This window comes from Globicephala melas, chromosome 11 (genome assembly GCF_963455315.2).
Source record: "Globicephala melas chromosome 11, mGloMel1.2, whole genome shotgun sequence".
In the NCBI taxonomy this organism is placed as follows: domain Eukaryota; kingdom Metazoa; phylum Chordata; class Mammalia; order Artiodactyla; family Delphinidae; genus Globicephala; species Globicephala melas.
In genome coordinates this window covers 43,797,559-43,810,957 of record NC_083324.2, presented here as the reverse complement: position 1 = coordinate 43,810,957, position 13,399 = coordinate 43,797,559, and the positions used below count along the sequence as shown (strand labels likewise).

General features: G+C 39.1%; 1 protein-coding gene across 2 annotated transcripts in view; it reads right to left on the bottom strand.

Moving 5' to 3' along the window:
• Positions 1-9,105: 9,105 nt before the first annotated feature.
• ENTPD3 (ectonucleoside triphosphate diphosphohydrolase 3) overlaps positions 9,106-13,399 on the bottom strand; it is a 34,653-nt gene continuing 30,359 nt past the window's right edge. The window contains exon 11 of one of the 2 annotated variants that reach the window (XM_060309023.1): positions 9,106-10,530. In XM_060309023.1, the coding sequence (XP_060165006.1) occupies positions 10,294-10,530 (237 nt within the window). In that variant the 3' untranslated portion in view covers positions 9,106-10,293. The remainder of the gene's footprint in view (positions 10,531-13,399) is intronic. The other variant, XM_030846207.2, reaches the window with a different exon arrangement.

Sequence of the window (13,399 nt, the reverse complement as noted above, 5' to 3'; positions counted from 1 at the left end):
TGCTATTTCATAGAAGCAATATCTTCTTTTATTTCTCTGAGGATATTAATCAAAATTTCCTTTTTTGTTTAAAATTTTCTGTTCCATGCATAGTTTATATTTCTTTCAATTCACTTTCTCCTGTTAATTTGTTTTGTTCTTTATCCTTATATTCCAGCTAATAGATGTCAATTGGCAGGCTATTAGATATATAAATCTGGAGTCAGTGGGAGAGGTCAGAGGATACAAATTTTATCAACCTCTTATAGCTGTTGAGAATATTAGCACAGAGCCAGGAATATAATTAGACTACAAATGTTAGATGTTACTTTTATTTTACTATTTAGTGACTGCATACAGCACATAGATGAACATAATTAACTTAACCAGTCCTCTGTCCTCTATTGTTACCAGCACTGAGCCTTTTTTCCTCAGTTTTTACTATAAACAGGAATGAACACCTTTTTGAAAACAGCTTTATTCATATATTTTAAAACTTTTATTATGGAAAATTTCAGTCATATACAAAAGTATAGAAAATGATATAATGAACTCCTGTGTACCCATCACCTAGTTTCAATAATTACCCCTTTATGGTCAGTCATCCAAACATGTTCATGTTTAATGGAAAGTTTTGTTTTATTGATAGTATACAGTCATCCCTTGGTATCCATGGGGGATTGGTTCCAGGACCTCCACAGATACCAAAATCTGCAAAGGTTCAAGTACCTTTTAAAAAATGATGTAGTATTTGCATATAACTTACATACACATCTTCCTGTATGTATACTGTAAATTATTCCTAGATTACTTATAATAACCTAACACAATGTAAATGCTATGTAAATGGTTGTAAATACATTTGACCCTTAAACAACATGAGTTTGAACTGCAGGGGTATACTTATATTTGAATATTTTTAAATAGTGAATACTACAGTACCGCACGATTCACAGTTGGTTGAATCCATAGCTTGGGACGTCAAATTTGCAATAATCATGAATGTGGAGGGCCAACTCTAAGTTACACAGTACTCAGATTTTCCACTGCTCGGAGGGTTGGGACCCCTAAGCCTAGGGTTGTTGAAGGGTCACCTGTTCTATGTAAATCATTAATAGCACATGTCTAATTCAAATTTGCTTTTTGGAACTTTCTGGAATTTTGTTTTTCCTGAATATTTTTGATCTGAGATTGGTGAAATCCGAAGGGTGTTGGAACCTGCAGATATGGAGAGCTGACTGTATATAGATTTTATACCAGTGCTGTCCAATAGAAACATAATGTAAACCACAAATGCAAGCCACAGTTATAATTAAAAATGTTACTTAAATGTGATTTAAAATTTTCTAGTAGCTACATTTGAAAAAGAAAAGAAATAGGTGAAATTAATTTTAATGATATATTTTATTTTTCCAGTATATCCAAAATATTATTTCAATATATAACCAGTATGCAAGTTATTAATGACATATTTTACCTTTTCTTTTTGGTATCAAGTCTTCAAAATCTAGTATGTAGGGACTTCCCTGGTGGTTCAGTGGTTAAGACTCTCTGCTCCCAATGCAGGGGGCCAGGGTTCAATCTCCGGTCAGGGAACTAGATCCTGCATGCTACAACAAAGATCCTGTGCGTGGCAGTGAAGGTCCTGCGTACCACAACTAAGACCCGGTGCAACCAAATAAATAAATATTTTTTTAAAAATCCAGTGTGTGTTATACATTTATAGCACATTTAAATGGGACTATGTACTTAGTGGCTTCCATATGAGAAAATGTATACATACCCGCAAAATATTATTTTGAAGCAAGTATTAGACATTGTATCAATATATCCATAAACACTTCAGTATGTATCACTAATAATAATGTTCACATTAAAAAATTTCCTTAGTATAAATTTCTAGAAGTTAGAAATTGTTGGGTTGCTCATTTAAAATCTTGCAGCTTGAGGCTTCCCTAGTGGCACAGTGGTTGAGAGTCCGCCTGCCGATGCAGGGGACATGGGTTCGTGCCCCAGTCTGGGAAGATCCCACATGCTGCAGAGCGGCTAGGCCCGTGAGCCATGGCCGCTGAGCCTGTGCGTCCGGAGCCTGTGCTCCGCAATGGGAGAGGCCACAGCAGTGAGAGGCCCGCGTACCGCAGGAAAAAAAAAAATCTTGCAGCATATTACCAATAATTTTCCAGAATGTTGACACCAATTTACATCCCATCAGGAGTGCTTGATGGAGCCCACATCACCCCTGACCACACACCAGGAGTGTGTTTTTATCCCTGACCATGGTTCTGAAATCCAGAGAAAAGCAATATGACTTTCCCCCTGAAGAAAGGTCAGTTCTAAGTTCTAAGATGATTCAGAGGTGAGTTTTAGGCAGACAAGAACAAAGGAACAAAATCAGCGGCCTCTTAGAATATCACTTTTTTTTTTTTTTTTTAAGGAAAGAATAGGGCAAAGGACAAAAGGTAGAGGGGTGGTAAGAATAACAACAGACAGACTCTGGGTAAAGATGTATGATAGAACCCAAACATCTAATTGTATTCTTTCCTGACACTCCAGTAAAAGTAAAATAAGGCTCTGCTTAGATACTTGACAGTCCTTGTTTATCATCTCATTTTTAAGCGTGGGTAGGATAAAAAGGTGATGTAAGTTCTGAGTTGTTGACTCAAGCTTCACTATCGGATGACCTGACTGTGGAACTCCAGATGTCAGCACATTTTGTCCTTTCTCCTGGGCTGTTTGGGTTCCCCTTATATAGAAAACTCTTCTAAAGGCCTGTTTGGAGGGAGAGTTAGCCAGAACCTGAGGGTTGATGGGGTTAGTGGGCTTGAGGTCTAAACACTGAATATGCTCTGGTTCTCTAAATCCTACTGTTTTGGGTATGACACCTCCAACCTCAACTGTAACTTGTGCTTTCCAGTCCTCTTCCTGAGTTAGGGAGAGGTAGTCATCCATTAGCAAAGAGTGGGAGAAGGGATTAGGGAGCTACTAATTCTTAAACAACTTTAAACTGTTTTAATCTTTAATCTTTTGATCATCCTTATTTTATACCCACCAACCCAGCTTCCAGCTGTACATGATACCATGAACTCCTGAGCTTTCTGAAGATGCTGCTGTTTAAAATGGTTGATTCTCAATTTCCTCATTGATTTAGGATTAGGCTTTCTTGGTTTGCTAACCCATTAACCCTGGTCCATCAGCTTTTTATGTGTCAAATATGTTGTTGCCATTTTCTTCCCTCCTGTTCTCCCATGCTTGTGGATTTGTGCTGGTAGAAGCAGACTTTTAAAAAGCAGTCTGGATCCTAACCTCCTCCTTATTAAACTCGCTCCCTCTGCTGCATTCACTGCTCAGTTAATGGCAACCCCATATTTCCAGTTGCTCAGGCAAAAATTTTGGAATAATCCTAGACTCCTTCCCTCTCTCACCCCACGTACACACATCAGCAAATCCTGTGGGCTCTATTTTCAAATACATGTAGGATCTAACGGTTGCTCAGAGCCTCTAGCATTACCACCCTGGTCTATACTACCAGCATCTTTTGTCTGGGTGATTCTAATAGGCTACCAATTGGTTTTCTTGTTTCTGCCCTTGCCCCTTTCACTTTATTTTTGTCACTGCAGCTAGAGAGTAAACCCTCTAAACCAGAAGCCAGATAGATGTCCCTCCTTTGTTCAAAACCCCCTAATGACTGTATCTTGCATAGTCTACTTCCTGCTAACTCTCTGACCTCATTTCCCACATCTTCTACTTTTTCATTCGGCTCCAATCACTTTGGCCTCCTCTCTGTACCTTGTGCTCCTACCGCAGGGCCTTTGCATATGCCGTTTCCTTTCCTTAGAATGCTCTTCTAACAAATATTCAAATGGCTGACACCTTCACTTTCTTCAAGTCTTTGTTCAAATGTCACCTTATCAGAAAAGACTTTGCTGACTTATTTGTGTGAAGTAGGAATCCCTGCACTCCCTATCCCCTTTACTATGCTTCATTTTTCTCTGGATTAGTTGTGACCCCCTATACAATATGTATTTAGTTTCTTAGTGTCAGTTTCCTCCACAGATGTCAGTTCATGATGGCAAGGACTTTGTCTATTTTGTTTATTAGTGTAGCCACGGCACCAAGAACAGGATCTGGCTCACAGGACGCTCACAATATTAGCTGAATGAATGAATACATTAAAAGAAACTGAGCAATAGAGAGACTAAGAAGTTTAGACCAAGGTCACTCAGCAACAAATAGCAGAACTGGGATTCAAACCAGGTTTCTGTGATGTCAGAGCCTGAGTTATTAATCATTTTATTTGATATTTGGGAAGAAGTTTTAATGAGATGTGTAACTGCTAATGGTATAATGCTATGAAAGAAGTAGATATAAAGATATAACTCTAGCATGACCTTAACTATGTGAAAACGTATAGAGAAAAAGATCCAGAAAGAAAGATATCATATATAAAGCAGAGTTTCTGAGTGCTTTTAAAGTATATTTTAAAACCCTCTTATTGTAGAAAATTGTGAAATACACAAAGCAGATAGAAACTATAGCAAACCTCCATGTACCCATCACCCCAGCCTCAAGGACCATCAAACCATGGACTAGTCCTGTCCCATCTGCATTCTCCCTTCCATGTTATTTTGAATCAATTCACAGATGTGATGGTCAGTTTTATGTTTCACCTTGGCTAGACTACAGTCCTCCATTATTCATTAACCTAATGTGATTAAAACCATAATCAGTCATTTTTAAGTAAGGGAGGTTATCCTACGTAATCTAAGTGAGGCTGCCCTGTGAGTTTCATACTTGCCTCACTAGCCCCAACAATCACATAATCCAATTTCTTTCAAAAACAATTTCTTATGAAATTGAAATTATATATATCAATGTATCTCCTATTGGTTCTATTTCTCGGATTAAATCCTGACTGCTGTACTGCACATACATCATTTCATCTGAAGTAGTTTAGCAAGTTTCTAAACAGTAAGGATTCTTGAAAAAAATCCACAATACCATTATCTTACCTAAACAAAACTTAACAGCAATTCATTGATAATATCAAATGTTTAAATTTCGAATTGTCTCATTATTTTATAAAATTTAAAAAAAACCTTTTTTTTGGCCACACCACATGGCATGTGGGATCTTAGTTCCCTGGACAGAAATCGAACCTGTGCTCCCTGCAGTGGAAGCACAGAGTCTTAACCACTGGACCACCAGGGAAGTCCCTGAAAATGTTTTTGAACTATGAGTTTTTTTCAGCATTTTAGTTATGGAGAGAAAAAAAGTGCACAACCAGGAAGGATTTTCTCCATGGCTCCAGCAGGGGGTGGCAGTGTCTCGTGTTTCAAGAGGAAAGTAACGTATCATTTCTCTCCCAGCCTTAGTCTCCCCGTCCAGGGCTTACTTAGCACATGATACACTTTTGGTAAATGTATGATGAGTGAATAAATAAATGGGTGAAGGAAATACTTTTTTATACTTTTATTCATTGGCTATACTCTGTGCCAGGTACTAGCTGAGTGCTAAATTTTCTCTTTTAAAAAAATTTACCATGAGGTACCTATTATCCCCATTATACATGAAAAAATCTAAGGGTCAAAGAGATTGAAAGACTTTGTGAAGATCATAGAGGTAGCAAGTAGCAAATCCTTGAGTTACCCCAGATCTGTATTTTATTTGTAAATGCCATATAGGACATACAGAAAGCATATGAATGGTTGAAAAAAGAGAACACCTGTAACTATACCCAGTTATAGAACATCACTGTCACCCCAGAGGTCTTGTTGTTATGGACTGAATGCTTGTATGCCACCAATACTCGTATGCTGAAAGCATACCCCTAGTGTGGTAGTGTTTGGGTATGGGGCCTTTGGGAGGTAATTAGGATTAGATGAGGTTATGAGGGGGGTCCACTGATGATGACGGGATTAGTTCCCTTATAAAAAGAGAGCGCTCACTCTCCCTTTCTGCATAAGCAAAGAGGGAAGGTCAGCGAGAAGGTAGCTGTATACAAACCAGAGAGCTCTCACCAGTACCTGAATTGGCCAGCACCTTGATCCTGGACTTCCCAGTTTCCAGCACAGTGAGAAAATAAATTTCCGTTGTTTAAGCAACCAAGTCTATGGTAGTTTATTATGGCAGCCCTAGCCAACTATGACATCTGTTTATCTCTTTCCAAACACAACCCCTATCTTCCTCCAAATTTAAGAGTAATAATTTCCTTGCTTTTCCTTAGAGTTTACCTTCTTTGTTTAGTTTTACCTGTTTTTGAACTTTATATAGATGGAATTATTCTATCTACCTACCTACTTTATGACTTGCTTTTTAACCTCAACATTATGTTTGTAGGATCCATCCACATTGAGCATATATTTGTAGTTCTTACGTTTTTATGCTGTATGGTATTTTCTAGTACAAATATATTACTATTTATTCTTCCATTTTATGGAATGGGCATCTTGGTTGCTGGTAAGAACATTCTTAGGCATGTATCCTAATGTACATTAGAACACACATCTCAAAGGTATATATACCTTGGCCTGGAATTTCTGGGCTATCTGGTATGCATATCTTCAACATTATTAGACAATAGCACAGGTTCCCAGAGTGGTTGCACTAATTTACATTCCCACCTGCTGTAAGAGAGTTCCATTTTTCTATACTTTCACTAACACTTGGTATTGTCAGGCTTTTATATTTTGCCAGACTAATGGGTATATTGTGCTATCTTGTTATAGTTTTAATTTGCATTACCCTTATCTATTTAATGAGATTGAGCACCTTTTTATATTTATTGGACATTTAGATTTCTTCTTTTGTAAAATGTCTTTTCAAGCCTTTTGCCCACTGAGAAAAACTGGATCATCTGCCTTCTTCTCACTGATTTATAGCTCTTCATACAATCTGGTCCTTTATCCGTTATATATGTTGTAAATACCTTCTTCCACTCTATGGCTTGTCCTTTTACTCTTTTAATGGTGTATTTTGTTGAACAGAAGTTCTTAATCTAATGTAATCAACCATACCCAGTATTCTCTTATGGTTAATGCTTTTTATATAGTGTTTGAGAAACCCTTCCCTTATTCAAGATCTTAAATTTTTTTCCCCCATTCTATCCTAAAACCTTTGTAGGTTTATCTTTCACACTTATGTCTTTCACACTTACTACCTGGGAATGATTTTTGAAAATGTAAGAGGAAGGGGTTGAATTTCCTTTTTTCTCCATATGGAAATCCAATTGTCCCACATTTTTCACTACTGCTGTGATGTGACATCTCTGTCATAAATCATGCAATTGTATGTGAATGGGTATGTTGGACTACAAAATTCTAAAGTCGAACTCCTAAGTGCCACGATACTGCCTTTGTCTGTGAAAGGAAATATGATGGACATAATGCATTTTAGACTTAACTAGAATCTCAACTCACAATCTCCATCTCCAAAAGTGCTTCCAGCTGGTGATGCTGGCATGTTATTTTACCTCTGAGCCCATGTTTTTCTTGCATGGTTATTGTAAGGAAGAGGCACAATTTGTGACACCTAATCATTTTATCATTACTACATATTTCAAATGTAAGCACTTGCTCTGTTTGGAGCCTTGGGGCTTGGAGTTCTGTAGTTTTATTAATTTTCTATGGCTGTGTTACAAGTGGCCACAAACTTAGTGGCCTACAACAGCACCCATTTCTGACCTTGCAACTCTGAAGTTCAGAAGTATGGGTGGGTTCTCTGCTTAGGGGCTCACAGGCTGAAATGAACATGTCAGCTGGGTCAATCTCTTATTTTGAGGCTCTGGGGAGACCTGCTTCCAAGTTCATTTAGGTTGTTGACTGAACCCTGTTCTTTGAAGTTGTAGGACAGAGGTCCCTCTTCCTTGCTGGATGTCAGCCAGGGGTTGCTCTTAGTTCCTAGGGGCTGCTCTCAGGCCCTTTCTACCTAGCTTTCTCCATCTTCAAGTTAGCAATAGTCAAATCCTCCTCATGCTTTGAATATGACTTCCTTTTCTGGAGAAAATACTCTGCCTTTAACGAGCTCATGTGATACGATTAGGCCTACCTGGATAATCTCTCCATTTTAAGGTCAACTGATTAATATCTGCACATCCCTTGTGCCATGTAATGATGTAATCTCAGGAGTAACACCAGAGGGTGTTACTTAGCCTTTTGCCTACCATAGTAGTGCCAGATACATTACTTAGCCTGCAGATCTCGAGATGGTCTGTCTGAAAAGAATTCTTTGGTGTATGTCAGAAAACTCAAAATACTTCATCAGTTCATTCCAAATTCCCAAATTGGCTAGAAATGTTGACTACAACTCGTCTTCATGGAGCTTTGACCCTCTTTCCTGCACAGACATATCTTTTTATTTGCAAACTCTTGGTGACTTGGATGCTATTTTATCTGATATCTCTAGAGCTTACTGCCCACCCTTCAGTCATTTATGGAACCATCAATCAACAAATATGTTGAGTATATAATACAGTCATAGCACTTATCCAAATCTGAGATCACACTTGGCAAGGTGTCAGGCCCATAGTAGGTATTTCTTAAATATCTGTTGAATGAATGTGTGAGTGATGAATTGCCCTTATGTAGCCTACTGTGTATTTTAGAATAAGCTATATGCACACACAAAGATAAGCAACAATATAAGAATTTATGTAGTTAGTTTTTTAAAAGCAGTCCAAGAGATAGATCATTTGTGTGTGTGTGTGTGTGTGTGTGTGTGCGCGTGTGCACATTTGTGTTTAAGGAATGCTTTGTGGAAGAAGTAGAGCTAGGATTGGGCCTTTAGAAATATGATTATTTGGATGGGTGGGAGGATGACCCACAGTCTAGGTAGGAAGAACTGTGTGAACAAAGGTGCACTTTGGGATGGGAGCAGCCATTTTGGGTGGGAATCAAGGTATGAGTGGCAGGTTGTAGCCTCACAGAAGCTTTGCAATGTCAAAAAAAGTAGAGAAATGTTTGACTCAGTTATTTCAAGGAAACAAAGATTTATTAAAGTGAAGCACTTTGAACTCTCTGGAATAAAGGTGATATTAATGCATGACTTTCTTAATGCACTAGGAACGTTTCCTTAAGAAATTTTTTTTAGTTTTTAAAGCTTCCTTTCATAAATGCCACCTTGGGCCCTTAGGAGAAAGAGTACCATATGCAAGGTAACAAACACACACACTGCAAGTCACAATAAAATAAGAGTCATTTATTCTGTATTCAGCGAACAAACTATAATCTGAAAGAATGTTTATTTTTAATTTGTAGCCATTGGACTTGCTAGAGTTCTTTCCCATCCCACTTTGGAGTTAAATGTCCCCGTAGCTTTCTTTTCTTTTCCCAAAGTCAAGAACTGTGGCTACTATGCAGAGGCCTACCATCTAGGAAAGTACTGATAATTGGTAAGCAAATCATAGAAGAGGATGTCTTGTGACAACATCAGGTGCACCTGTCGGAATGGTGGGTGAAATGCATATGGTGCTAACGATGGAAAGCCAACCATAAGCAAAAGCCTAGCAAAGGCAGAATGATCTGGAACATGATAGCCTTGCTAGGAATAAACGTTTTACAGGGGGACACAGCAATGGGAAGGGGAGGCAAGGAGGATGGTACACACACAGGTGGCGATCTAACGAGCAGAGCCCTGAGTGGGAATCCCACTTCAGGAACGGCTTGTCGTTTTCTGGTAGACATTGTGCGTGTCTCTGTCCTTCAGGTTCTGCCTACATGACAAGCTTGGCTGGGGCCACTGTCCTTGGGGTAAAGGAGGCTTTTCCCCCAGATACAACGTTCTCCCAGTCTGAGGGAGCTCAATGTTTTGGGGGTTGTTAAGGAAAGTCTTAGTTAAGGACCAATGAGAGGAAGCCATAAAATGAGATATCTGATGGGGCCAGATGCTTTACTAGACACCTGACAGCTTCCAAACTCTCTGGGAGAAATACGGCATTTTTGAAGGAGGGAAAATGCAAACTGAGCCCTGAGGTCAATTCTTCAACGTTAAACTGGCATATTCTTCAACATTAAACTGTCATATTCTCAACTTACTCTTCCTCTGGGGCACTTGGATGAAAGAGCCTGACCTTGATGGCCTGTCTCTCCTCTGTTCCCCAATAGGTCAGCTAGTGGGTGGTGGGGTCTCTAGAGGAGCAATGTACACAGAACAGTTGAGAGACTCCCCAAGAGGTGCTTTGGCATAAATCAGTATCTGAGAGGCACACAGGCATTGGACTTTAGCTGTGTTTCCTGAAGATGGACATTTTGCTTGCATTGTTTGGTGCCCCCCAGGCTGATTATGGGCAGCCCTCAGGCTCCAGGAGCCACATTGTGAGGCTCACTCAGAGTCCACTGTGTTGTCCAAGGCATGCTGGGAGCGCCTCTGGTTCCTGGATGACACACACAGGTACATAAGATATGTCAGACACAGCAAGGCCACTGCTGTGAAGAAGGTGAGGGTGCCCATAAAGGCAGACGGCTTGATGGGCAGGCGAATCAGGGGGCTTTCGGCTGGGATCTGGTTGGTCAGGCTGAGCATGTAGCCAAGAGACCAGGCTATGCTGCTGTTCCCCACCTGTGGAGTAGAGGAGATGGCTCAGTTCTCAGGGCTGGGCTTGAGGCACGGATTACATCCCCAGGGCACACCATGGTCACCCTCCTGAGACACCCCCAGGAAACTGTGGCCTAAGGAGGTCAAAGGACTTGCCTAATTTCAGACACTGCAGAGACTGGGCTAGAACCCAGGTCACTGTGACCACAAAGGCTTGAGGGCCCAATCTCCCACACTGCAGAGAAAACAGCCGGAAGAACTAATCCTCATGGCCTCGTCACAGCCAAGCGTGAAGAGGGCACAGTTAATAACAGTGAAGGTTTCTCTGTCATCGGGTACAGAAGTGTCTATAGCTAAAGAAAGAGGGTGATGCATGTTTTACTGAACCCAGGACCAGTTTCTAAGAAAAAATGGTCAGGGGACTTCCCTGGTGGTCCAGTGATTAAGGCTCCACCCTGAATGCAGGCGGCCCTGGTTCAATCCCTGGTCAGGGGACTAGATCCTGCATGCTGCAACTAAGAGCCCGCGTGCCGCAACTAAAAAAAAGATCCCACGTGCCAAAACCAAAAAAAAGATCCCACATGTCGCAACTAAAGATCCCACACACTGCAACTAAGATCCCGCACACAGCAATGAAGGTCCTGCGTGCCGCAATTAAGACCTGGTGCAGCCAAATAAATATCCAAAAAAAAAAAACATAAAAAAAAAGAAAAGGTCAGTTTAAGTGGGAAGCAGACTTAGTCAGTTTCATCTGGTAGTTCCATCAATTTTTGTTTACATGTTTTTCAGCTATTTTATTAGATGTATAAATGTTTCAAATTTGCAATCTTCTATCCTCTCTATCTCAAATGATGCTCTTTATCTTAGACTATTTTGTCAGATATTAAAAAGCTACACCAATTTTTTTTTGTGTAGTATTTGCCTGATAGTTAAAAAATTTTTTTTTAACTTTCAAATTTTCCATGTCCTTTGAAAATGAACAAAACAGAAACAGACTCACAGACATAGAGAAGAGATTTGTGGTTGCCAAGGGAGAGGGAGGTGGGGGAGGGATGGATTGGGAGTTTGGGATTAGCAGATGAAAACTATTATATATAGGATGGCTGAACAACAAGGTCCTACTGTATAGCACAGGGAACTATATTCAATATCCTGTGATAAACCATAATGGAAACAAATATGAAAGAGAATATATATATATGTATAACAATCATTTTGCTGTACAGCAGAAATTAACACAACATTGTAAATCAACTATACTTCAATAAAATTTTTAAAAAACCCAAAAAACGTTTCATGTCCTTAAAGACGGTTTCTCTTATAAACAACATACACTTCATTTAAAAAAATCCAATCTGACAGTGCCTTTTAACTGGTAGGTTTAGTCCATTTATGATTATTGTGATTATTGATATATTTGGACTGCTTTCTAATACCTTAGTTTTAAATTTTCAATAAGTGCTATTTCCCTATGTTTATTTTTTTCATTTATTGCCTTAAAAATGATATAAATATGTTCCACTTTACATGATGAGTGTTTCAGGCCACTCTTATGTCCCTGTATCCTATGACCCTCAACCATACCCCCATCACATTGGATATTAGCTATACTAGAATTCTGGATTGTTATAAATGCATTCTTCTCTTTTACTTTTCTTTGGTGTTAGTTTTCTTTTTTCGTTTTTAATATAAATTTTAAGCCACAAAATCATTTATTCTTACTTCCTATATTTTTATACATCTGGATTTATTTCTCTTCTTATTTGATCACTTCCTCCAAAAATATTTTGGATGTAAATCTTTGCATGGCAAATCTTCTGAAGTCTATTTATACCCTCACATTTGAATACTAATTTGACTGAGTATTAAATTCTTTATAAATAAAGGAAAGGAACTTGAAACCTAGAATTCTGTATCTCCCCAAATTGGTATTTAATGGAAAATCATTCCCCATTCTCATAATTTACTTTCCTGGTAATTAGATTAATTAGAAACAAAGCTTGGAGAGTACATGCCACCAACAGTCCTTAAACATCTCCAGACATCCTTAATTTTTATAGATGACTCAGTTTTATCTATGTAAAAGTAAACAGTCACAGGCCTAATGCTGGATATTGCTTGCTTTAATCTAATTATTGCCGAAGCTAACATCGAACAGACTGACTCCAGACATACTTCAGGCTTTACATCTGCTATTCTTGAAATGAGAAAACCCTCCCAGAATCTGGGGAACAGAGTGCTGGATGAAAATATCAGCAAGGCTGCGTCATAAAAGCAAGGTACAGAGGCCCCTCACCAAATAGTCACCTCGTAAGAGCTGTCATTCCAGCACTGGACCATTCTGGACACTTGAGAGTGAATACAGTGACCTCAGACTCATTCTAAGATCAAATTCTTATTTAATGCTGCTTATTTAATCCCTATTCTCTGAAGCATAGATCTCACTCTGACATTTGTGTAAAATGGAGAGCAATTAGTTACTATTCTCTTAACAAAATTGTTACATTTGAAGCTTCTTGTCAGGATGAAAAGTCTCTGTTCCTTAACATATTTATGTATTCACTCAACAACATTTACTAAGCACCTTCCATGTTCTCAGCCCTGTGCTGAATGCTAGGAATATGAGGATGATAAAACAAGTGCTGCCACCACGGATCTCAGAGTCCACGGTTCTTGGCATCCAATCCTTAACTCATGTGGAAGGTTTCTGATGACCACTTCCTCTGAATTCTCCATCATCTCTTCTCATAAGCTCACCAGGGATCAAGTCTCATTGGCTCCATTTAGCAAGTTAAACCCCAAGTCCCACTTACCTTCTACATTTCGTTCACACACATACACACAAGCATCTGTTTTGAGAGAAAGAGGAGGAAACAGTTTGTGCTTTGACTTA